We start from the raw sequence: 27,269 nt of genomic DNA on the forward strand, positions 1-27,269 counted from the left end.
CATATCCTACTCTTAATCTTTCACAGAAGTTAAACTAAATATGTTGTTCATGTTTCACGTAAACTCATACCTCTTCTCATACCTGGTCTTTACGTTTGCTTCCCTGTCATTTATTTAATGCTCAGGAAACCAAACCATTAACTTGCAACTATATTATTTAGTTGCATATTAGAGCTCACATCTCTATGGAAATTTATATTTTCATGAGCACATATTATTTTAACAGACATGGAGAGTCTGTTCACATGAGGAGGTGTTGCTCAGAACCACAGGAATCTTTCCCTGAACAGCAATTCTGTACAAATCAAAGCTGTAATTATTAAGCGCAGCCTTTCATTCCTAAAGTTTAAAAGAAGGCAGAGTAATTTGTTATAAGGATAAGTAAAATTCAACACAATTTGTGAACAACACCGAGACACCAATAAAATAAATCCAAGCTTGACTTACAGCATAGTGTCTTTTAATTGGAACGCGTGATGTCGTGTTTGTAAGACCTAGAGAATACTGTCCCTCACAGAGTAAAATCCAAAACTACTCATTTCCAACATTCCCCTCAAACTGTGCAAATAGTTCTGAAACCACTGACAACAGTTTGTGTTCTGCCCCCCTCAGTCCTGGATGCCCATTACAAGCTGGCTTTTAAAGTCCTGGATTTCAGGAATGCAGATGGCATCAGCAGGCTGTGGAACATCATCTTGATCCAGTCCAAGGTTTTCTGTTTTTCAAGAAATCCTACAAACTTTATCTACAGTCACCTGAAGAACGTTAACATAGCTTCCTCATCTTAAACTCAAATTTTAGAGCGCTGTCACTGGGGACAAAATTTCAGCTCAGAAATAGAACTTCACAATTTTCTGATTCATTCATTGCTAATACATTAGTAATGCAGCAGAACAGCTCCTTCTGCTCAGTCATATGCCAAAGCACTCTTCTCACCACAGGTACCAGCATGTAACTTTCAGGCAGCCAGAACAATTAACATATAGCTTCATAGGCTGCAGTTTAATTTGCTAACTTGATTTTATTTCAAACATAAAAAGCAAATGTCAAAAAATAATCATCAGCCACAGCAGTTATGACTTTTCTCGAATTACTAATCCTCTTGCTTTCCCCAGCTACGTGGCGCTTTCTGGCAAAGTTCCAATAAGCAGGCTTTTTGCTAAATGGAGTGCGTCTCTTGAGTCCCTTTGGTTTACTTCTACCAGAAGAAAAATCAATATATATATTAAAAAAAAAAAAAAAAAGAAAAAAACAACAACAACAAGAAGCCAGGTGGGAGGGCAGAGGTAGCCAGCTGCCATTCCCAGTGAGAAGGCTTCACCCCAGCAGGCTGTCAACAGTCAGAGAAAGCAACAGGAAAAACTGGGGAGAAGAGCAGCAGAGCAGTTTAGTGGTCTGAGGCAGAAGAGAGTTTAGAAGTACGATCCTCTTGGTTTGGGCAAAGAGGAAGGAGGTGCAAGAGATTTAAGTCAAACTGAGAGGAGGGGCAGAAGTTGAATAAGTAGGGCTGTAGGTAACTGGAGTTAGAAGACGCTACTGGAAAAGGAGTTCTCTGAGAGCTAGAACATCAGAAGAGGCTGACTGAGGGACAGAAAATCCTGATGCTTTGGATACCTGCAGGCTCCGGGTATCAGGGACAGTGAGGTCAGGAGATGGAGATCATCGCTGTTTGTCCCCCACCCTAAGAAAGATCCTAGGGGACTGACTACCTTGCCTCTTCCTCCCCCTCCTACCTACAACAGCTTCAAAGATATCTCTTGGGCCACTCCACAATGTCCTTGCCCCCGCTGTCAGGGGCATGGTAGGCTCAGAGTACTACATCGGGAGCTGGTGGGTCTCGTACTGATACTTCAGCACCTGCAAGACATTCTGCAAGTACCCAACAACTAGAACAACTTCAAAATTTATTTAGATGGAAAGCTTAATGTTGTACGATCTCGCTTCATACATAAAATGTTTTATTCTCATTTGGCTGAGGGAAGGAACTGTTAAATAGCTTTGTCTTCCAAGTTTCTTAGGACAGTTTGTTAAAAAAAGAAATAAAATAAGAATCCTTCAAACATGCCACAGGCTCAAGTACCCTATTCATTCTCCAAAAATATCTTATATTACTATTAAAAATAGCATTATTAATCAGCAACCATACAAATTCTTATAACTACTTCTTCAAGGTATGGTTTTTAACGTGTTTTGTGCTGAAAAGGACACTGACAAGAAATGAAAGAGAACATCTCAAATGTTAAGTCAAAAAGCAAACATTAACCTTTCCATACTTGCTGCCTGAACCACACCATACTCAAGAGATCCCTCTGACCCCAGAATAATCACCTTCATGCTTCAAGTGCCTTGAGAGCCCAGCACAACTCCTAAAATACCTCTACCCCTGCAGCAACCTTCCCTTTTACTTATAAATGTGTCCCTTACTGCAGCTTAGTACTCAGATCCCTCGAGCTTTTAATTCTCACAACATGAGTTTTGCTGTTTACACGGTACACACCACGTCCAAGCCGTAACTACTACTTTCATTGCATTCAGTGTTCTTTTTCAACTGTTAAAACACTAAAGCCTACTCCACATTTTAAGGTAAAAATTGCTATCATTAACATTGACTTGTAATACCAGCTACACACCTATGTGTGTACAAACATAGGCAGCACTGGCGTGCTATGCAGAAACGTCTGCAGTTGTTTTCCTCCATGCCCAACAGCCTGTCACCCTCTTCTTGCAACACCCAAACACTGACCGTAAAAATAATCAATTTCCTCCTCAGATACTATCAACAAATCAGTTCATAAAGCAAAATAAATGCATGTAAGGTTCAGAAGCAGGACAGTGCACAAACTACAGCTACTATTTTCTCTGTCAAAAAGAGGCTATGCCTGCTTGGCTATGCCTCAAATATTTTCCGTCTACCTTACAAACTTAGCTGAAAAATACAGGCAAAAATAACATACTTTTTTAACATATTGATCTAACTATACGACAATATATATTTTTGTGTCACAATTCTCCAGAACACCATATGAAAACACTCAATTCTGACCTTTTGCTATATTTTTCATTTCAATTTTTAATATGGTGACTTCTGTTTTGAAAATCTTACTTTCAACATAGAAAATTAGATATTGTAGAAGTACCAAAATATAAAAAAGAAGGAGTAGCTCAATCCTCAATCAAACAATGAATTATAATTACAATCACAGGATATTTAAATTTCAGCTAAGATAATCAGCAATACTCCCATTATTTGCAGGCACTCGCGTCCTCCCTGCTTCCACCTGGGAGAACTCAGGGTGACCGTGCAAAGCCAGAGACTGCTTGCAGGAATCCGCTGTGTAACCAACAGACTAAGGTAGCTGCAGTTTTTAACTTACCCATAATATTTTTAAAAGTTACTATTATTTTTTTTTCCTTCTGAAAGGATACACACACAAAGAGAACAGTGAGTAGTACAGTTACTGATTTAAAACAAATCTTTCAGGGGTGGTCTCTCCTGTAATGTCAGAATCCTGTTATGTTTTCTGTTAGGATGCAGATTACACATTGCACTACAAAGAATTTGATCATCTTGGGACAGAATCTAAAGAAATTTTAAGTGCAGGAGAAGATTTTTTTTTTTCTTTTTCTAAATAAGTTCACCAAGCTAACAAGAACAGTGAACAAAGATGTGAAGAAGTGACGTGGACACACAGCAACAGCAGGCCTCTCAGTCCGACTCGGGAAGCACAACGCAGGCTGCTGCCTTATAAAGGAAATGTTTCTGTTCCTGTATTTAGCTGAGCCACCCAGCAGAGGAGCTGATACACAATAGTATTTATGCTGAAATCAACTCAGAAAGACATTCTTACATCCTTGCTTCCTCAGGAAATGAAAATCATGTCTCATTACATAAAAAATGAGGTTGCGCTGATTGACTCAGAAGTATTTCCTACAAGATGCGCTGAGGCAACATCACTCCTATCAATGCACGCAGATTAACAAACACTCTGAAGTTCTTTTTGCTTTTCAGATAACTCACAAGATGAAAGCTTTGTTTTCAGAAACCAATTATTGAGCAGATAAAAGACTGAAAATTAGAACGAGTTTTATTTCCTCTCCACAAGTTACCTCGTAAAGACCAATTAACTGCCTTACAGCAAACACGTTACTTCTACAGTCAGCCTCTGCTTTTGAGCTTCGTGATCTGAGACATTCCCAGTCTTTGCAGACCGAAGAGATTGCATTGAGAAATGCTGCTCAGAACATTCTATGGAGCAAGCTGTGTTCTTACTGCATGGTGTTTCCCACGGAATCACTGGCAGAACTCCACAGAAACGGGATTATGTCTTCAGAACACTGCTGTCAGTTTACATCTAAATCAAAAGTAAAACAGCAAACAGCTGTAAAACTTCGGTGTCACAGACTAAGTCTAGTTGATAGGCCACTAACCAAGCTCCTGTAAAGGACTTTGGTGTCACTTGACTGTTTTAAACAGACTTGGTATTTTACTCCTGATCTCAATTGCTTCATGTGGTATTCCAAGGACCTGACAAATTGCTGCTAAATTCCATTGTAAAGTCTTTACAGTCCAGCACCAGATGAATAGCATGGTGTTTGTAAAGCATTTCAAAAAGCTCAAAACATAACATTACTGATGGCATATTAAAACAATCCCTGAGTGACAGTAGCAAAATATTAACTTAATGAAAGGAACAGAAGCCTTCGTTTCTGTGATTTGCTACCCCTAGGCTGGATTTACAAACTATTCTTTTCTTTCTTTTTTTTTTTTTTTTTTTTTGGCATGACAATATTCAACTCCATCTGTCAAAAAAAAACACTGAGCCCACTCACAAGGTGCCACACCAGTTTCAGCAGGGCACAGGCACCAGAGATATGTTTTAAAAAGCAACACCTTCCAACAAAAAAAAATTACTCTGGTGGCACATAGTGCCAAATCAGGCCCACATGTTTCAGTATGCGATGCACTGTGCTCCAGGATCCATGATTTCTTGTTATCCCACTGATCGTAAACTCATATAAAAAGTTAATTGCTTTAAAATGTCTTGCTGAAAAATGACAGAGACAGTTAAAAGCCAGTATCTGGTACTGCCTGTGCACAAGAAATCCATCCTCACTTAATTTTGTGTTCCCATATCAGAGTTGCTTTCCTCTCTGCTTAAGTTAGTCTTGCTTCCCGAAAGATTATAAATACTCAGAAAATCAATCTTTGTGATAAAGAACTGTGACACCGCAGCTACCACATGCATTGTACAGCTTCTACACCCTACAACCTGCCGCACTGCTATTTTGACATGCACAAGATTTTGAACTTGGTAGTTAACTTCCTACCTAGCAGTTTTCAACCAGGAGGACAAAATGTACCAATCCAGGCTGGCAGATACTCAAAGGAAAAGCAGCTTGCAATATTCTTAAATATTTTTTTCATCTATCCACCAGCTCTGTAGGCAGTAACAGAATGACTTGAGCCGGGACTGAAAAGCTCAGTTACTTGATTTACACCTTGGGTAAGCCAAATAAACCCAGTCTTTTTCTACCTCATGATCTCCAAGAGTCCGTCAGCGAGGGAAGCTTTATTCCTCAAATCAAATAGTTAAAAAGCATCCATCTAAAAAGCTACCAACGCCCTGCTACAACTCTTCCTTTTAACAAAGATGTTCTCTTATAGATAGATAGGTTCCCTACCAACATTATTGCACTGTTCTGTCATTTCACTGGCAACAGCAGCCTCCATATAGACATCCTTGAGACCTAAGCCGCATGCATTTCAAGTACAAATAATTGTGAAAAACCTCTAGGATTTGCTCTTTCAATGTCACTGTCACTCTTTAATACTTTCAGCTCTCCCTACACAGAAGAAAGTCACTTTCATGATTTAATGTTCCCCAAATTTGCAGCCTCTCAATACCCATTTTTTTTCTAACTGATCACCAATCCTTACTTTGTGGTGTGTAGGAAGTACTCTTATACTTTTAACAGTAAAGAGCTGTTACAGCCTGAGCTATAGCTAAGCCTTCATACCGAGCATTTTAATGAGTCAGTCTGTACAGGACATCACATCTAGTGCTTTATTAGAATTCAGTGTCAATATTTGAAAACTAAAAACGTGCATTTTTTTTTTTCTCCCATGCATTGAGTCATCCTTCAGAGAGGCAAGTGAACTGTCTTGCTGTACACTGTTATGGTTTGCCAGTTTTTAAGCAACCAAGCCCACCTCCACCTTCCAAAAGGACAAACCACCAACTTTTCAAATTTTGACTTTAGTTGCAATTTCCTCCTAAGTCTAGTACTTTTTCAAGCAGATGAAGAAAATAAGATTGAACAGTGAAAGGAGATCACAATTAATTCTCCTATTCTGAAATTTCAACCTGCGTTTTTCTGTATCCCGAAAATCACAAACTATACGTGTGTATGCAAATATATACATGTATGTATACACACATTTGTAATACTGCTTATCCTTTAGCAAAAGCCTGTAGTTTATTCTCTACTGCACACCAAATACCTTTAACATCAAAACAAAGGGCTTTTTGACTAGAAAAATATTAAAGTCATTTTCTGCTACAGGTTAAGTCACATACAAGTTGAGTTGCACAGTTCCAGCTTCAAATTCATTAAGTTGTTTAGAAGTATTATACAAACAGGAGAGAGAGAGAGAGAGTCCTTTTCTCCAGGCACAGGTATAGTAATTACTCACAGGAACAGCAACAAAAACACAGAACCAGAAGACACATACAAGTGTTCACAACTAGCAAGTCTGCAGCCACGAAGCGTCCCACCTACCTGTTACCAGAAGTCCTTCCAATGACAGCTGTTCCACGTTTTGCTGAGGGCAGCTCTAATGAGCTGCAGACAGCACAACTCCTAGAGGGCTGCAAGAGGCTCACGTACAGACTGAGCCAAAAATACAAAGCTGGCTAAAACTAAAAAGGGACATGAAAGGTTTGTTCCAGCATCACAAAGAGAAAATACTAGTCCATTAGGTAACAGGGAAGTTCCTTCCATGAAAGCTCACTAGCCTTTTTTTTTTTTAATATTAAAAACATCTTGGCTTTTTCCATATATGACAGGTTTGACCAGATATTTAATATAATTAACAGACCCAGGGTAGGAATGTGAATCAGAAAACAGCAAGAATACGGAGGTGAGTCATTTGAAGCAGGGCCCACGGGAATTCACAGAACACAAAGAAGTGGCACAAACAACATCCAAATGACTACCTACCAGCTAAGGGTTTAAAAAAAAAAAAAAAAAAAAAAAAAAGCAAACCTATGTGAGATCAGTATAGTACAGCTTGATAAAACACAACACTCGTAAGAACAGTGTTTACACTGACAAGTAGTGTGGGCCAACAGGACCAGAGCAACCAGGTGCTGCTGAGAAGCACCTCAGAGTAAATTTCTTCCTAATACGTAATCTAAATCTCCCCTCTTTTAGTTTAAAGCTGCTACTCTTTGTCCTACCACTACACCCCCCGACACAGGGCCCCTCCCCAGCTTTCCCGCAGCCCCCTTTAGGCTCTGAAGGCCACTATAAGGTCTAGCTGGAGCCTTCTCTTCTCCGGGCTGAATGACCCCAGCTCCCTCAGCCTGTCTGCAGAGCGGAGGGGCTCCAGCCCCTTGATCATTCTGAAGCCTCAGCAGAAAAACTCTCCCAAGCTTGGGCATCAGATTGTATTAAATATGCCCAGCTACTATAGAGGAAATCCAGGTTCCAGTCCAAAGGTGGCATAACACCTAGAAAGTATGATTTACAAGTAACATTAGACAGACATAGTTTTGTTTACATCAGGTTAAAGGCTACTGGAAGTTTTCTTGTAGGTTATAAAAAAAAAATAAAAATTGCTTGCTTTGTGTCCACCAAGGTTGAGTCAAAAAATCAGGCTTAACTTGCAGCAAAGATCTAAACTAGGATATATAGAGGGAGCATATGAGATTGCTATTAGCACAGATATAGGTAAGCTCTTTCAGCACTTCATTAACAGTATACAAAGTTTGCTTTATTCCAAAAATTTAGGAATACCTCAACTGCACTCGTGAGGGATGCTGGAGTTATAGATGGATCTCACAGTAAAGACAGAACACATGAGCTGTTAAAATGCATTCCAGGTCTACATTTCTACAACTTTATGCTTTCTGTCATAAAAATGTATTCAATTCTTGATGTTTTACTTACATGTACAGAATGTGTATCTGTATTTGTAATATTAAATTTCCTTTCAAAATTGTTTATTTCAAGAACACATACACAGATTTTTCAGACACTATTACTAAGAAATTTTGCTTAGAAAACCTTGCCATTTTCAGAATGCAATTTACTGCTCCTTTAGTACCTGTAAGCAGTTCTGCTTGCGCATTACAGTGAATACGTCACAAGGAAGGTTTCTCTGTACTCCCTATCTCCAAGTACCACAAGGATTCACTTAGGGATTTATGCTTATAACACCCCTTCCCTAAATCCTGTCTTACATCGATGCCTACTGTTAAAGGGTTCTGGTCTCTCCAGTTTCTTTACCAGCTAATTTGCAGGTAAAACCCAACGTAGGCCTAGAAGTCAAAATGTGCCTATCAATGAATCTCTAAATATAGAAAGACTATTGAAGGACCAGCTGGCATTTAAAAACGATGAAAGCCAAGCCTGTTCTTTGGCATCAGCACTAGCTGGTGTTGCTAAGCTACTGCTGCTGCCCAGACAGTTATACACCATCAGGTTAATTCGCACAGGCCAGTGGTCTGAAGACAGGAGGAAAAAAAAAAAATAAAAAGGAAGAAAAACACACTCAACATGCCTTTTATACCAGTAAATCTCAGATTTCACCATCTGCAGCTATGAAGGGTAATACAGCTTGTGTCCATGACCAAACAACATACACATCATGAAGAAACTAGCTTTTCCTGTTCTTTTAGAGTCCATATTACTTCCATTTATGCTGTTAATTTACATTTGTTTGGGTTTGGTGTAACGTAATTATAATGTCAATAAGATGTTTAATGCTATCTACATGTACTTTTTCCCCATCCTTGATGCATTAATTTAGATTTTTATCAAACGAAAACTTTGATAAAAACAACGAGATTCTGCTTCTGTGGGCTAGTTGAGGCTAGCAACTGGAAAAAATCTATCAGCAAATTTGTTTGTCTATTTTTTGGACAGTTAAAGCCACAGCCCATGCGAATAATGTTATTTAGTATGCAATCGCTGTTTAAAAATTCTCTTACATGCTTCTGGCAGTTTGTATGATATTATATTAGCAGTCCTTTCATCACTGACAACACTTGTGATTTGTAGCTTCCAAATGTGAGCCTGCACTTACACTTTAAAAAGTAACCTCGCTAGCCCACATAGCACCAGTATACTCTTGAACAAACAAGTTGGTTAAAACTTGGAGAAAAGAGAGCCAAAAAAATTTGGTTATTGCAAGCGTCTTCTCTATGCTGCTTTTTCACTGGCTTAATTTCATTTTTATTTAGGACATCACCTCTATGCCCTCAGAAAAGTGTGCCACTTGCACATCAGCCTTTTATCTCTGCTGATGCATAAGGAGACAAAGCTACTGGTAAAAGCCAATTCTGATATCTAAAGAATCCCATTCCTCTTGTCAACACTCATTGGCAGAATGAACTTCATGACTAACGTTTCTTGCCGTTCTCATATAACTAAGCTAGAATCCTTGTTAAGATCAATCACAAGGTTAATGCTTTGGGGGGTTGTTTTTCTTTGTGTTCAGAATACAACTGGTAGAAAACTATGCATGAAACATATTTGACTATTTGATAGCAAGCAATGGTTAAGAATTATCATGTTAAATTCTACAGAGATTTTTCTTTGATCAACATTTTCAATGAAGGAGCTAAATGATGAAAAGAAGAGCAATGGAAAGGATCAGAGATCCACATATAATGATAAAAAGACTGCAGGTGTTTAATTTACCGACAGAAGGGACACTCAGTAGCTGCCTTCAAGTATACAGGCAGTTGTTGTGAAATAATAAAGCATATTCCAACGTCCACTGAGAACAGAAGAAGAAATAATGGGGTTTAATGGTACAAAGGAATGCTTCAGGAAATAAGTAAATGGTTTTCAAAACAGGGATAGTTAACAACTGGAACAGACTATCAAAAACAACAAATAATAATAAAAAAAAAAAAGTACCTGCCCAAACTGGTCAGAACAGATGTGATGCTAATCTGAGGAAGAGTAACATAACAGATCAAGAAGTCAACAACCACAGGCAAAGATACCAAGGATGACTTCAAAAGGCATATGCACAGGACAAGAGCTAGAAGCTCAGGCAACTTGAGAGAAGCAGCAATGAACTGCTCCTGGCTTCTCAACACAGGCACTGGGGACTGCTACAATCATCGACGAGAAAGCCAAAAAATGGGATATTCTTCCATAATGAAGAAAAAGAATTCCCTCTAACCCTTTTCCCTGAAAATTTAACCTCCAATTTGTAGAGAAAAATAGAATGAGTAGTCCACTCTTAAAAGATCAGCTTACGTAGTATTAGTAACCTCCAATAAATAAATGACTGTGCAGAAATGATTTTTAAATTTCAGAAGGTTACTTCTATATAACTTACAATTCCCCACAGGATTATAAACAGCAAAACTATACATCTACTAATGCTATGATTATAATCCTAGGTTTGAATGAGAATATTCCTTGCATTATCTGTTAATACTTTCCCTAAGCTTTACTTTATAACTGAAATAAATAAATTCACTGTCTCTGTAACATCTTAGTTATTCTTAAAATATACTGAGAGGTTAGACTAGAAAAAGTTTTTCTGTATCAGACAAAGAAAGTGAAGAACTCATGACTATGATGATTATTACAGCTCCCTCAGCACATCTGTACAACCTTGTTATCCAACGGTACAGCCTATTTATGGCTTTGTAAAACAACAGATCACCACTTCTCAGATGTTGAAATGCAGAAGGAACAGGTTACAGAAGGAGCACATTTCTTCAGCAAGTACTTTTGGGACTAAGGAGGTGTGATCCTGTCTGAGAAGGTACGGATTCTCATCTTCCCATTCCTGAGGCATTTCAAATAGCAGCTGGGGGAACAAATATTTCTTCCAGATAACTGATAGAAGCATCCTTTAACAGACACCAAATATGCTCATTTTAATACTAAAAATACATTGGATGGTTTGGCACTGAAATTAACAAGAAGTTGATGACTGCTTCTGAGAGATCCACTTTCTAAAACAGCTGCATCAGGTATCTTTTTCTGATGGAGACCCTCCCTCTTTTCTAGTGTGCAAGCCTACCTTTTCTGTTTCAGCCTATTTCTTGGTAGTTTAATTAGAAAATCTTGGCATTCTTTTTTCAAAGCTACATTGGTAAAATTAGAAATTCACTATCCATCTTCTTCAGGCTGATCTCCAGGAAAAAAAAAAAAAAAAAACTTCATACAAAGCATCATTTTATGTATTTATACCACCAAACCTCTTATTTCCACAAGAGCCTACTGATTATATTAATCATTGTGCATTATTGTTAAGCTGCAGGCTCCTCGTGGGCATTTAACAAATATAATTACAGTGACTGTTGAATTCTCTGCTTCCTGGAAGCAGAACACTTCACAGAGCATCATATTTTTTCACTATTAGACTTTCACATCTTATTCACCTTTAGCACTTTCTTTGGCATGCGTGATGGCAGTCAGAACTTCACATCCATCTGCTTCCATTTTTTGTAGGATTGCCTATAAAGTAGGAGCCGATATAACTCTTAAAACACAGAACCGGTGTCTGGTTGCTCTTAAATCACACAAGGGAAACAAGATGCGTGGTTGAACATCTGCTTTCTAACAGGTAAGAACTCACGCTTACTGCACCTGGTGACTTTGTTAGATGCTGCTGGTATTTCTGACTGCTTTCGTCAGCTGACTGCTTGCTTAAGAGTTAACTTACTGGCCAAGTGATTTAAAAAGTTTCAGTGTTTCTACACCATTCCACCCAGAATCCTTCTGCAAAAAAACATGCTCTTTACTATTGGTCCAATCTACCTTCTTAAAACTCTGGAGAAGGATTACATCAACAACAGCCCAAAATACTTTTGTCTGAAAGACTTAATTCTGAAGCACTGACAGTACAGGCAAAGGAGGCATTCTTTGGTTTAAATTCTTTAATGTTGTACCGTTAACATGTTGAAGCAAGATACCAGAAGTATTCCCAGACGTCCCTAAATTATGGAAATGTAACTTAAAAATTTGTCTCAAATTAAAAAAAAAAAAAAAAAAATCTCAAATTTTTACTGAAATGCAGTAATGGGCTAGAGCTCAAGTTCTCAAAAAAGTGGCCTAAATGGGCTAATTTTTTTTAGAATTCAGACTATAACCAATTACTGCATTTTAGCACAGTATTCAATTTGGCATCAGATTCTTTTTTCTGATTACAGTATAGTGGGTACAAAGAAATACATTGTTTAGGGTCTCTCATACATTTCGTAACTATGAACAAAAAAATCCAAGTAATTCCTATTTTCCAGGGCCTCTAGATTCAACCAGATGTAGACATTTTTAGATGGGAAAACTCCATTCTTCACAGACCTGTCTATTTTCATGGGTGTTATGTAAATCATAACAGTTGTGGATGAAGGGAAGAAATTGCCAGAACACCAAAAAAATAACCACCCCCACCACCCCCAAAATAAGAATATCATTTCTTACAGGAACATTAGAGATTAAAAAGTAACCGTCTTTCTCAGTCTGACTCCTCTTTTGCCCATTACTACTTATCTTTGATTTTCAAAATTGGTTAATTAACCAGACAATTCAAGATAATTACTTGTGTACTTTTGGAGCCAAAACAGCTGATCCAGAGAAAATGTCAAGTTAACCTCAAACAATTCATTCTGTAAGGGAAGCTTTTAAATTGTCAGGACATGAGAGGGAACTGTCAAGTGGAAGGACACGTACAGTGCATCGAGTGCTGAATACTAGTTCCATAAGCAAAGATGTACTGCTTCTATGGTTCAATGGTAGAGAACGGCTTTGCTCTCTTGTTCCAATTACCTTACATTCACAAACAAATGAAGGATATGCTGGAACACTGTAGACAGTCCTCATCTAGAGCTGACAGGCATCGTCACTGGGGATTTCTTTTCCTAATAGCTGGATCGATATTTAGGCTTTCAGACATTTTCTTCACAGTAAGTTAGGTGAAGGAAAATAAGCACACAATGTAGGTTAGGGAACATGAGAACACAGTCAGACATCGAAATGGCATTTTGATGTTGATTTTACTTATCATCTGTATAAACTTTTATCGTTTGTACTGTCACTACTGCCTTTACAGTAAAGGTTCCTCTCCATTCAAAGGACAATTATTACATACTAACAGAAGTTAGTCTGTCAGATCACAGTGAGCTCTTTAAGAGCTCAAAGGAAAAGCTGCACTGACTATACTACTTAGGTAGCCAAGAACATATTTGCTGAATTAGCATGAACTTCAGAAATAGACGCTAATAATTTTAATATCATTGCTAGTTACTGCATACTGTAATAATATTTCACGGGAACCCAAAATACTGTCTGAAGGTGAAGCTTCATTTCAAATCCATGACTTACCTGATTTCATGAGGAAGGTGGAAAAAATGTAGGAAAACAAATTAATTTTTAAACAACTTCCTAAAGGCCCAGATTAATCCCCGTTATAGAAATTGAAATAAGGGAAGAGGTATGGCTTTCAACTACTCTTCTAAAAGGCTAAATTCTCTTCTGCCAAAACAAACATGAAGGACTGGGCATATGAAGGACTTCAGCCTGTACATTAATCTTAATCCTACCTCCCACAGCAACATTACTAATGTCCTTCTGAAAGGACAGCCATTCCTGGTACACTTCCAACCTTCCTGCTTAAGAAGCAACATGGAAAAGATGTCAACACTTGAACCAACCTGCACAATGTTATCTGGGAAAGGAAGCGCACCAGCCATCCCATCTGGCCTCTCCCCCAGTCCCCACTCCTCTCTCCAGGTACCATGCAGCAGGCTCTGTGGTAGCAGTGTCATTGACGTGTCAGAGACACCACGTGATACAGATCTAAGAGAACTCCTACATGCACACAGTGATAATGTGGACTCATGGGCATGAGCTTGTTTTTTTATAGGCATTTCTTTGTTTTTATTGTGCTTTCTAGCTTGTTCTACTTTTAAAATGTTATTTAAAGCACGAAAATAATGTATACCATTCAGACGCTTTTAAATAACCATGCAATCCCCAAAACAACTTTTTTCAAGCATCCTTTACAACCAAATATTTGTGGCTACAACTCTGAGAAATACTCTTCTTTGACGCCCCCTTTTGTTCTTGACTTGTAATTAAAATATATTTCACATGAAAGAGTATCTATTAAAAATGATTGTAAAACCAAAAAAAAAAAAAAAAATCGAATCTAACACACTTTGAGTTAATATTGCTCTTTCAGAAAGTAATTGTGAAGGCAGAAAGGAGTACAGAGGCATCCATTTGGGTTAAGAGAGAAGCTGACCAATGCGTATTCCTGATTCTTATGATTTACAAGATACAACCTTTCAGAAACTAAATACGTTCTCAGCTGCCAGTGCTTCTGTAAAAGCAAACAAGTGGAAACAGCTACTTTTCATGTGGGGATCCCATATTTTCATTAGGAGTTCACTAAATATATTTTGGGTTTTCGATAACAAACACCAAAATTGAAGCTTCCCACAGAATATTTAAGTGGCCTTTCACCATGGGGAAAAATGCAGAGTTAAGGCAGTAGCTTGGCAGTCAGGATCACCTGAGAAGTGTCTTTGCTTCCTTCACCCCTCACATCCCATAAATGCTCCTCACCTAGCTATATAGCTGCATTTCATTTTACAATCTCATTTTTCACAAATTTCCAGAAGGTATTGGAATCAGCCCCTAGAAAGATGAGGAGATTAAGTTAGTTTGAACCGCCGCTACTTTTGGTATTCAATAAAACCACTTTCTTCCAGCGTTATTTTCAGAATAACAAAGCAGCCAGCATGCTGCCCAGATGTTCAAAGCGCTAGTTTAGAGTGTGTCCTAGAATGTTCTGGATGGTTGTTTACAGAGTCAGAATCTGAAAACCTCCTACTTTAGTAGTTGACCAACAAATGCTTTCACTGCTGTAACATTCAATTTAACTTTTATGCTAGAACAACAATCAGTGCAATGCATAATGTGGACATAAGTATTTGTGTTTATCACTGATAAAGTTACTCTGACCATTGGCTGTGTACCATCAATGCTAAAATAATACGTTTAATTTTGATTTTTCTTTTAACTAAAAGGTAGTCTTTTTATTGGAGACCAAGTACAATAATCTTTTTTTAAAAATGTGAAAATAATGAATACAGATAAATAAAAACAAGTTTCTTTTGTGAAGAGTGAATGTGACGTTGAAGCTACATGTTCATCATCCCTCAGCATCTCTGGATAAAACACATTCAATGTAAAAGTACCTGTTTTTTACCTCACCCAACAACAAATCCTGAAATCCTCAGACTAAGCAACACTCCTTTCTGCTGTAAACAGTAGCAAAACCAATCTTGTAAACAAATTATATCCTCACGTTAATATCGTTTTGTTGAGACAGACTCTTGATAGGTGGCAGGATTAACAGAATGGTACAATGAGGATACTGCTTGCTTACTGTGTTACACATGGTGATGGCATTAGAAAGGATGGAAGTTCATACTTAAAACCGAAAGCAAACTTGTATATTTTTATTTTATAAATTAGACATTAAGTTCAGGCTTGTAGCTATAGCTTCAACTATGTGCTTAAATCAAAGTGTTGTCAAAAATCAGAACTCCAAAAGTTACCGTTCTGTTTACCTCCTCCAAGCAAAAAAAATAAAAAAAAAAAATACACGTGCCTGGAAGCACTTAAAATAAAAAAGTTTCTAATTTTTCTCTAGATACAATAAAAATCAACCCTGAATTTGTTAAAATATTCTATTTTTTTAAATCAGTCCATCTAAGAACATCTCGTCAAAAGTGATGTTCCAGTAATTCAGAGCAGTGTTTATAATTTACCACAATTTATTCTGCAATATATCACATTTTTTTTAAACTCAAAATCATCACACGATCTAAAGAAACATGATTAACTTTATTTCTATACGCAAACGCCACTCACACACAGCAACTAGTTTAACCCTTTGATGCACTGTATAGCAACTCCAACAACTTTAGGGCTTTTTGTTTAAGAAGTACACCATATTTACACAGAGTTAAGTTAGAAAAAATGAAGTTTTGGGAGAGGGAAAGAGAGGGAGTTGCAAATAGAATTCTCCACTTTATTTTTATATAAATACACTACTGAAATCATTATCCCTATTTTCAGACAGCTCATCCTTTACGGAGCCCTATTATCTCTTTTGTCCTTTGATTCCAAAAGGCACGGGAGCAAGCAGAAAAATGAATTGAGAAAGAACAGCCAATTAAGCATGATAATTCACAACTTCAATAACTTGCAACATACAACTAAAATAGAGGTGCACTAAGTTCAGCAGGTACAAATGACTGGATAATTGACCTTGAAAATTCCCACTTCAGCTAAGCTACTTATCTCTTCCAAACTTTCACAGTAAACTCTAAGCGTTCCACGTGGCTACACAACATACTCAGAAGCAACAAAAGCTGATTTGCCTCCTGAAACAAATATTGCTGGCTTCTGTGGATCTGCTGTTTTCCAGTGCACTGAAGATGAGAAATCTCAAGGTTTGTCCTGGCCCAAGAGTCCCCGGGAGGTTCCCAGTAGCCATTTCACTGTGAATAGTTCAAAGAACAGTGAAGGAAACCCTTGCCTTCTTGTTAATTGTTTCTCTTTTCAGCTGTCCAATGTGCTACCGTTTCCATTTGGATATGGAACAACATTTTCATCCAGAAACATACTTTTTCAAAGCCCTGCCTCCATGAACTCCAGAGAACGTACACCGAACGTACCCCAAGTTTCGTATTCCTTGTGATTAACAGTGCTCATCATCTCCTCTCATATGCCAACACCACAGGTTTAACAGGCACCTAGCAACAGGTTTTAACAGTGTCATTAAATCTTTTTTTTCCCCATCATATCTTATTGTTGTGATATACAAATCAAGAACACCCAGACAAATTAATAATGATTAATAACCTACAGAGAACACCTTGCAGTTTTTCAGACTATTATGAAGGCACGTCCATGAGAGCCCAACACAGGCATTTATCTAGCCCATGTTGCCTACCCAACAGCAGGACGTACATTTCTAATGAGTAAAACCAACAGTGTGTCACACACACCTCCAGAAAGAGTTTAAGATTGCTACTTGACCATCAAACAACTCAATTATTTGTTTCTAACGGGAAAAATGGAAGCAGTTTGAAAGGAGTGAACATTTATGCCTGACAACAGGCAAACAGGAAAAGGACTCTTACATTAGTATTTACTGCTCTCTCAAGTTACCTACCTCATCCTTAGTTATTTCTTTGGCTATATTTTCCAGAGGGTACCTTAATGCCTTCACTCTTCCCCAGTGATATTCTTCATTTGTAAGCATTACCACAGTTAATTTTTTGTTGAACTCACTAAATACCTCGGAAGGATTTTAGAAAATGCTGTGTAAAGGAATAAGCCTCCAAAAGTTCTTTGGGGCACACCATATTTTAAAACAACTGTGTTATTACCTTATCTCTTGGGACTCAGAGAAAAAAAGCGGTTAGAAGAAAAGTATTGCTCTTCTCTCTTATCTGATAATTTGATCTCTAAGGCAGAATTGTACATAAAAATGGTAAGTTTCCAATTAAGGAAATATGGCTTTCCAGCAGCCTTCCACTATGTCCCCTTACTTTTTGTGCCTTCCACCAATCCCCACCACACGCATCCATGAATCATGGCTTTCTTCTCTATTATTTTTGCTGAGCAAATAACAATCATAAAATCAAATTGGGAAACGTACTTCTCTATGGTTTATATAGCAAAGAGAAAAGCAGAAGGTATCCAAAATTGCAAGATGAGGACGGCGTACCTCACAGCATACTGATAGCCCCCAAAAGTCTCTTCTCACAAACATTACACAATCAAGGGAAAATAAACTACTCTCGAACAAGCTGTGCTTGCGGGAGCACACCATCAGTTGTGTACACTCCGGCTGGGTCTGTCGAGATAAGAAACCAGATCTACCCCGGCTCTGCTGTTTTATTAGCACATTAATATGTAGGAATCGGATCCTTAATTCACACCTCACCGTGACAAACAGCTGCTCGCAGAAATCCCCACTCAGAAGAATGTGGTTACTATGATATCAAGGCTACTAGTAAGAACTGGGGTTTCTTCTCAAAATTACCGAAGATCATAGAAAAACCGAGAAAAATATCTACACAATTAATCCAGAACTACTCTTCTGTTTTGAAACACCTGGAAAAAAAATAAGTAACGCGCTGCGTGTGAAGGTACTAGGCAGGTATTTCTGAAATCGCACCATTTCTGCCACACACTCCGAAGCGCATAACCCAAATCACTTATCTGACACTTGGGGTTTCTAACGAGCGCTCGAGAAGCCGAAAGCACTCCAGCCTGTTGGAAGAACTGCGGAGAGATCCTCGAGGCCAATTAAGCGCTTTGGTTGCGTCCCGTGAGGTGACCCTTCCCCGGCAGCTCCCGGGGCCGCTCACCTGCCCCTCACCAGCCGCCCCCCGTCCTCGCCAACCCCTTTGCGGCAGCAACTTCCCCGCGCCCCCCGGGGCGATGCGGGGACCCGCGACTCACCGAGAAGCCGGCCCAGAAGGGGCAGGAGTGGCGGACGCGGGCCGAGGTGGTGAGCGCCAGGGCGGCGAAGCTGACGGCCACGATGAGGCAGCCGAGCGCCATCTGCGTGACCCCCAGGGCCAGCATGGCCCGCGAGCGGGCGCGGTGCTGCCGCAGGCGGGACAGGCTCCGGGACAGCGCCGCGGGGCTCAGCGAGCGCGCCCCGCCGGGGGGCCCCGCCGGCACCGGCACCGGCATCCTCCGGGGGGCCCCTCACGGCGAGGCCGCCCGGCGCCGCCTCCCGCCGCCCCCCGCCCGGCAGCCGCGGCTCATGGAGGAGGAGCTGCCCCGGGCAGCGGGGAGACCCCCGCGGGCACGGCCCTGCCCTGCCCTGCCCGGCCCGGCCGGAGAGGGGCGGCCGCCGCCTCCTCCTCCTCCTCCTCTCCTCCTCCTCCTCCGCCGCCGCCGCCCGCAGCCGCCGGGGAGGGGGAGCCCGAGCCCCGCGCTCCGTCCCGCTCCGCCCGGGGAGGGAGGGGAAGGGAGGCGAGGCCGGGCAGCGGGGGGAGGGCTGCCGGCGGCCAATGGCGGCGGCAGGCGGCGGGCGGGGGGCGAGGCCCGGGCCCCCGGTACCCGGCGGCGAGAGGCAGAGCCGGGCGGGGGGCGAAGCGGCGCGGCCGCTGCTCCGAGGCGGCAGCGGGCACCGGAGCCTCAGCCCGCAGCGGGGCGGGCAGCGGGCAAGGGGAACGGCCCGGCCCTGCCCGGCCCCCCCCGGCCACTCCCCGCGCCTCAGCAGCGGCACAGGCGGGCAGCAGGTCGGGGGGAGGCCGGGAGGAACCTGGGGGCAGCGCAGAGCGAGGCCTGGCCCTGAAAATAAACAAAAAAAACACCGCCACCCCCATACCCCTACCCAGGGGGCTACTTGTACTACCCCAGGTAGTAAAATGCGGACAGGAGCAGCATTGGTTCTGGACAGCAATGAGGATCCCCACCCTGCACACCTGTAATACTGGGGTACTCAGACAAAAAAACTGCAAACGCCACATCTAAATAAGACTTGCATGTCTGTTCATGATGTCCTTGCTCTTGTCTTTCAATAAATGTTCATTGCGTGAAGTACCTTGTTTCTTGAAGAGGCAGTGGGGAAGCACACTTTGACAACAGCTTCAAAGGTTATGTCCCCTGTTTTATCATAACATTCCTGTATTTTACTCTATGAGAAAAACAAAGCTTGCTGCTTTCAAGTTAAATCACTCCCTGTGCCACAAAACCAGCAGGTAGAGCAGATGATACTGCTAACATCCCCAATGGGGGTAGAACACTGCTCCAGCACGTGTGTAAGAATCATTTTAATCACATCCTAAAAGCACCTGACGAAACTCCACATGGAAGACAGGTGTTTTGTTACAACTTCTTATTCTACCACAGAATAGTACTGAATTAATACTACTTATGCAATCAAAAGAAGAGTTAGCATAGAATGTCTTAGTTTCTCAGTCAGGGCACGAGCAGAATGGGAGCTGGTTGGAAGCAAACAATCAAACATACAAACATTTCTGCCCATCAGTATGCCTGACCGGGCTGCAGACTCTCAGATGGGAGTACTACATCACACCTGAATGCTCAGGTGGAACAGATAAAATAGACAAAAAGATGAACATTGATAGATCACCCTGCATTTTGGTGTGTACCAACTCACACTAATTAAAAAAACAGTACGCAATTAGACCTGTTTTCTGTCCAACGTTGGAAATGCTATTTCAAAATACACATTTCAAAGTAGAAGAAGACTGTGTTGTAATATGCTGCCAAAGTGAAAGGGGCTAGCAAAACCAAACCAAACCCCAGAACTAAACTGAACCTGTACAGTCATCATTCCCCCAACCAGCCAAAAAATGCTTAAGGCTATTTCAACAGAAGGACAATTAGAAGCTTATAACGAATAAATGCATTTAAACCTCTATGTGGGTGCTCTCATTCAGGAGTAAAATGGCTCCAGGGTTTGGGGAAATTAGGACACATTACACTGGGGTGTGAATTTACATCTCACTAACTCCCTGTGCTGATGATGTTGTATGCATTAAGTATAAAGCAATTTACTTCAATCTCCAAGGACTTGAACTGGCATTCACAAGACTCCACATTTGTGATGGCACCAGAGGAGGATCTGCTATTACAAGTCTACTGCTCATCTAGTGTCTGTGAACTACACCTGTGGGTAAACATAGGTAATCACTGTATATTGCTTCCAATATGGCAAACTAAAGCTATCAGACAACTACAGCTATTTTGGTTTCCAGGAGGAAGTCCACAGGAGCTTAAAATATCGAAGTTCTTTATGCTAGCTTCACATCTTGTTCACCTGAGGTTTTCTGAACATTCAGGTGTAAATTGATATTGTCGAAGGTGTGAGTTAGCTCTGGATACACATATTTGGTTTCTCTGCAGGCTCTCAGTTACTGGATTTGTTTCCAAATGATTTAAGAGTAGAGTGGAAAGTGTTCGTTATTGTCCCCACATTTCAGTGGTATTATTTTGCCGAAGATTTTTTTTTTGATACTTTCGTAGAAGTTTTCATTTCTGCATCCTTGATTATAGAATCATCGATTATAACTTAAAGTGGGATTCAGTACTAAACTTCCTTTCAGAACTATAGATAAATAATAAAAGATTTGCGGTAGCAATGTTTACATTTAAACACTATACTTTTTTTTTTTTTTTTTAAATTAAAAAGATCATTTTCTAAAGGCACGCACAAGGGCACTACCTAACAAATATTATTAGTTGAATAAAAAACATCAAAACTCAAGGGCCAGCATGATAATTATCCTATTTCTATGATTTGTCTCATTACTGTCAGTCTTCGCTTGTCCCAGCCAGGTTCAAGCCTTGTACTATGACTAGGTTCATGGATTTAAGTTTGTATTTATTCTGTTTCACTTTGAATGCTAGTGAATTTCATGCATCTTTGTCTCTGCGATTGTTATTTGAAGTCCTTTAAGTATATGGTATTTTCAAGTATGACAGAAATGGAAACCAGTAAAAAGAATAAATTCATAGTTCTAATAAGCTTTGCTTACCAATTAACATACATAATAAGGGACCTTAACATGGTGTCATACAGGGCGTAGATGATGGAAGTCTGTCAAGGGGGCCCCGCTACTATCACTTACACATAGCTGTTCTCAGATATTTGCATATTCACATGATATGTTAAACAGCTCCTCTCGCTCTGTATATATAGCTTTAAGGACTTAATAAGCACTAAGGACCCAAGTTGTCCCACACAGCGCATATCCTAAAGATGCAGCAGAAATTGGTCACATGAGGTGGTACCATTGCTGAAAAATACAACATATACTTTATATAGACACACACAATAAGAAAAAAAAAAAAAAAAGATTCCTCCTTCTACAGACAAGCTTTGTAAGGAGTCTTGAGATTTTTGAGTTTAAAGAAGAGTGTTTTTGTTATTCTAGCATCTAGCAAATAATTTCAGGGCCATTCAGAAGTTGGGCCCTAACAACGCCATCAGTAATAATTCTTCCTCCTTGGTCTACACTTGTTCAATCAAATAAAGACTACAACATCTAGGATGAAGTCCTAGATTATGGTGAACAAAGGACACCATAATTTCTTGGCGAGCATCTTAAAATGAATTATCCTTTTCCATGTCTACACATGGACTTGTTTTGAAAATCACTTGTAAGACATTCCAACATACTTTATCTCAGATTACAAGGAGCCATTTGTAGAAGAAAATGTTCAGGTTTTACACAAGTACTGGAATTAGATTTATGGATAGAAGAACCTACGTAAGAAGTCTTCATCATCTGCAGGACTGAAAAGCAGCATATTCTCGCAAGCAAATTTGTAAGCATATAACAGCATTCAATTTTAAATGTAATGGAACCTGGTATTCCAGTATTTAAAAAAAAAATTGCATTTCCTCGTACATAGCAATACAACTTTATGTTTATCCTCCAAAAAGTTGTACTGGGCAGGGAGAAAGAAGGGCAAGAAAGCCAGTGATAAAGACTGCCTTATCTATATACAACATTCTGTGGTAATCAGGATCTTGCAGAAAATAACCTGCTTTCTTGCCATCTTATTTGAAAATTAAATAAAAACAAAACAAAACAAAACATTAGCAGATACTGAAGTGTGTTGAAGACAATGAGACAGTACATGAAAGCACCCACCAGTATTGGAAAGGATAATAGGCTTGGGACTGTAGACTCTTTAATCCTTGCAGTGGCACTGTTGTCTCTGCTGTTATTTTCCTTCCTGATGAATCAGAAACATTTTTCTTCAAATCTCTCTCTGACAGACTAGTAGCTAAGCAATGAACCTCTATTAAAAACAAATCATTCTCACTCCTCCCCCTTCATTCTAATAAAAGTGTCCATTGTGTTTTCATAGACAAGTTTTCACTTTGCAAGTCATATGTACAATGTCATTACCAGTCCCATCTTTTACATCATTTTTCTGTGGAAGTGAATGAAATGATGAGTTCACCAAGTACACTTTCAGTGGGTAGAAGTGTTATGAATAAAAGCATGCAGAGAATACTGCAGAGATCAGTAGATTTTCATTGAATCCCCATTTTCCACTTGAAACACTATTTAGGTGCATATATATATATATTTTAAAGTATGTATTAACAGCATCTACCTAGCATTCATCAAGAGCCCTGTAACAAACCTATACCCAATGTCTGTTTCTAAGAGGTCACACAAAGATGACCATCACATCTCCACTCAGAACAGATGCAGAACTTTTGGTGGTGAAGTGATTGTACACAGCACACAGGAAATACGCTCTCACTTGTCTAAGGACTTGGAGTTACTTAGGGATCCCTGAACTTTTCAGCTATTTTTTATACCATCCAATACCCACGTATTGGCTTGTTACCCTACCCAGACAGCAGATGTGAAGGAGACAAAGCTAAGTAACTGCCGTTACTTTACTTCTTAGTGTTCCGTTTTCTTGTGTTTTTACAAAGGATAAACACAGGTTAGTTGGTTTTACAAAAATACTAACCTTTAACAACATAATATACGTGTATATCAAACCATAGGATTTACTTCCATATGTAAGCCAAAGGGTTTTTGATCAGTAAAGCTTTATAGATGAAAAGAAAAGCCAATTTCCATGCTTTAATCTGAAAATAATCTGTCGCTTTTTCAGAAATACCTACTTTGGAATCACTTCCTCCATGTGATTGGCTGCCCTGATGAATGTCCTGGAGTGCTAAAGACACCACTGAAATCAAGATAATTGCCTTGCACTTTATGACTGCTTGAAAGTTGAAATTGGGTATGTGTCGTGGGTCTGAAATAGCTTTTTTTTTTTCCCCTCCAGGACATGAACCAGAACTCAATTTTAAATGAGACGTTTCTTTCCCAGGCATGGCACAAAATGTAATTTCTTTGCCAAAAAAAGGACATTACATAGAAAGAAATACCTGCTATTTGCTGTTCAAACATCAGCAAAAGTTTGCAGAGTATCTCCTAATCAAGAGTTTGGTCTAAAAGAATGAAAACGGAAAAATATATTTGCAACATTACATGAAAGGCTTTGGACATTAATTTGTTTGGTACTTAAACCATAACACTTTTCGTTTGTTAAACTTTAAGATGTGCAACACTTCTGCATGTATATAGTGGGCAATAGTGTCCAGATTTCTCACTGATCCCAAGTTGCCCAGAGAAAAAGAGAAAAGCATTAATGTAGAATTAGCTACTTCATACTGTATTTTAAAATTATTAGGCAAGGCCAGAATCTAAGAAATTATATTCTTCTGTACAACTTAAGTAGGTAAAAGTCCAAAACAAAATGTAACATGATCATTTTAAACAAAATTTCATTAAAATACAATTGGGTTTTAGTGGCTTAACTGAAGAATAATTTTAAGCATTTGCAATTAGGATTTTATTTCTTTAACTGAACAAAAACTGAAAGCTAGACTTGTGATTTAACGGAAATCAAGATCTCTTGGTTTTCTGTGATAAACGTAACTCAAACCCTGGAGGAATTCTCATTTTGTTTGAAGAAATGAAGCTACTAAGAAAGTCATTTAAAGGATTTACAGGTAAGAGATCTGGAGTTGTTAGAAAGAAAAAAAAAAAATCAATCCCTCCCTTGAGTCTCTTAATGAGATTCTAGATTTTATGGTAAAGGACATGGAATCAGAAACCAATCTGGGACATCCACCTATTCTTCTTTGATGTGTACACATTACTGAAAAGATAAAGGGAAAAATACAACATTTCCACCTGCTATGAAGTAAAAGTTATCAAAATATAAGAAAAAATCCAAGTCTTGTTTGTATTGATTTTTTCTCTTACACAGGGTTTTCTGCTGATAGAACAGTAGATTTATTGGTTCCACTGCAATTATTTTTTAATGGGATCTAGCAAAAAACAAAGCAGTAATTCTGACATGCAGTTTACCAATCAACCTCTAAGTATGGTACAAAAAGTTAAATACCAATTTAAATGCTTATGTAGTTTCATAGATTCATTTTCAGTGAAGTAGCTTTATAAAAGCAGTCTTTCTACTTGTCATCTGTAGGTGAGTAAAGTTTTAAACACACGGCAAAAGGTTCTTTCTTGGAGAACTGGAAATTAGCGTTAGATGGCTGAGACATGCCAGTTATTCAGAGGGATGGGGTATGTGATCTAAATACGTTAAAGACAGGAGAGCTGCTCATACCAATTAGTTAAAATACATACTAGATAAACACAGCTTTTTCAAGTATAGATACTTGAATTAATAAAAAGGCTGTTCAGCGTAAAATGTTCTTTCCAGCCTAGAAACCCACGTGAGCTGAAGTTAAGCATTACTAAAATATTTTTTCTTACATGAAATGATAATTCATATGGGACATCATTTCATATGAAGTTGGTATTGAGATTTATTAAAACAGTCTCTAACAGGATATTACTTTTTTTTACTCTTTTCCTATAAACTGTCAAATTTCTTCCTCTTTTCCCTTTATTGCATTTGTGATTTCTGTTGTACAGTTTCAGTCAACTCCAGTTGACTTGCAAAGAAACAGACAGAAATTGTGCCATATGTATCCTGCAAGTAAATTATAGCAATGTTTCAAAAATCAAAAAAAAAAATTGTATCTAAGTAAATTTAAATCCATTTACCAGGCATTCTTTATATGTTATCCAAAGTATTCTCACTCCTTTCAATAAAACAAAAACTCCTGTCTACTCCAAAGCAACAAATAAAACTGAGTCAATGGGTAAAATGAGAGCCAGAGCTAATTTCTTTAAACCCACTCAACACCGTCCATCAACTTTCAAGTAAAATTGACTTCAACTCATTGAAACAATGTTTACAGACGTGTGGGATGTGCCAGAAGTACTCAACAACACCAAGAATGTATACACATGTACAAATATGTACTTTCTACCCTTATATTTTTGTGGTGAAAATACGATCTTTCTCCAAAGAGGAAGTCTTTGTTTGCACATGTACACATAAAATTCCAAAACGCTAGTCCAGTTCACTGTAGTACTGAATCCAGTTTTGCTTTAGGTACACCTTGCCCCATGAAGTTACTCACAGCTTTCCCTGTAGTTAAACATGCTGTGCTTTGAGGACAAGAGCCTCACCTCGTTTTGTTAACCCTTTAAAATCAGGTGAGGATTTCACATAGAGCATCATATGTAACTGGAGACACTTGAAATGGGGAAAAAAAAATAATGAAAAGCAAAACCAAAAGAACTCACATAAGTATTTCTGATCATACCTTAGGATATATTGTCTGCTTCAGCATGCTCGCAGCTAAAAAAAAAAAAAAAAAAAAAAAAAGTATTCTTCCATACATAAACTACCTGACGTGTTTCTGAAGACCTGTAAAAATACATCTACTTGATTTACAATTTAGTTTTTAAACTTCCAATGCAAAGAAAGGTTCAATATTGCAGCTATTTTGTTTTAACGCATCTAAGATCATGAACAGTAACAGGTCTTACTCAGAAAAAATGCAAGCTTCCTAGGTATAAAGAGCTTCAATTTACAGCATTGAAAGCATTGACAGCATTGCTTGTTTAAAAAAACTAATACGTACATATAAATATGTATATTTAGACATCTACAAGGTTAAATTTTGCTCCCTCCTTCTCTATATGTTGCTCTATCTTCTTCTCTACTGTAAAACTTAGAAGCTCTCAGGCCACTTAATTTATCCGAAGTTATTTGAAACATAATTTTGTTCTTTCCACTACAAGCATGAAGCTAGATCATGTAATTTAAACTTTGAAGATGTTGGATCATTTAAGATTCCTCTTTTTGAAATTTAGCTGAAAAACAGAAGGCACAATTGGCTTTCTGTATGTATATGAAACAAATTAATTGGAAGCCATAGTTTAATACTTTAAGCAGTGACTGACAGTATATGATCATACACATGCATGATAGCAGTTTTTGCCATATGTGGAAGGCTTAAGCTGAATACTTATTTATAAAAATTAAGTGTAAAAAGAAAAAAACTCAGAAAAGTCACATAGTTTTGCCCCATTTGTAGAAAA

General features: G+C 38.9%; 1 protein-coding gene across 5 annotated transcripts in view; it reads right to left on the reverse strand.

The window, feature by feature from the left end:
* The window catches only part of ENTREP2 (endosomal transmembrane epsin interactor 2), a 131,772-nt gene extending 110,822 nt beyond the window's left edge, over positions 1–20,950 (reverse strand). The window contains exon 1 of one of the 5 annotated variants that reach the window (XM_084532252.1): positions 18,745–20,950. In XM_084532252.1, the coding sequence (XP_084388378.1) occupies positions 18,745–18,981 (237 nt within the window). In that variant the 5' untranslated portion in view covers positions 18,982–20,950. Of the gene's footprint in view, positions 1–6,780; positions 6,801–18,744 lie in introns of those variants that run through there. The other 4 variants (XM_084532250.1, XM_084532248.1, XM_084532249.1 and 1 more) reach the window with 4 other exon arrangements.
* Positions 20,951–27,269: the final 6,319 nt, after the last annotated feature.

Source organism: Aythya ferina (assembly GCF_964211825.1).
Source record: "Aythya ferina genome assembly, chromosome: 11".
NCBI classification, from domain to species: Eukaryota; Metazoa; Chordata; class Aves; order Anseriformes; family Anatidae; genus Aythya; species Aythya ferina.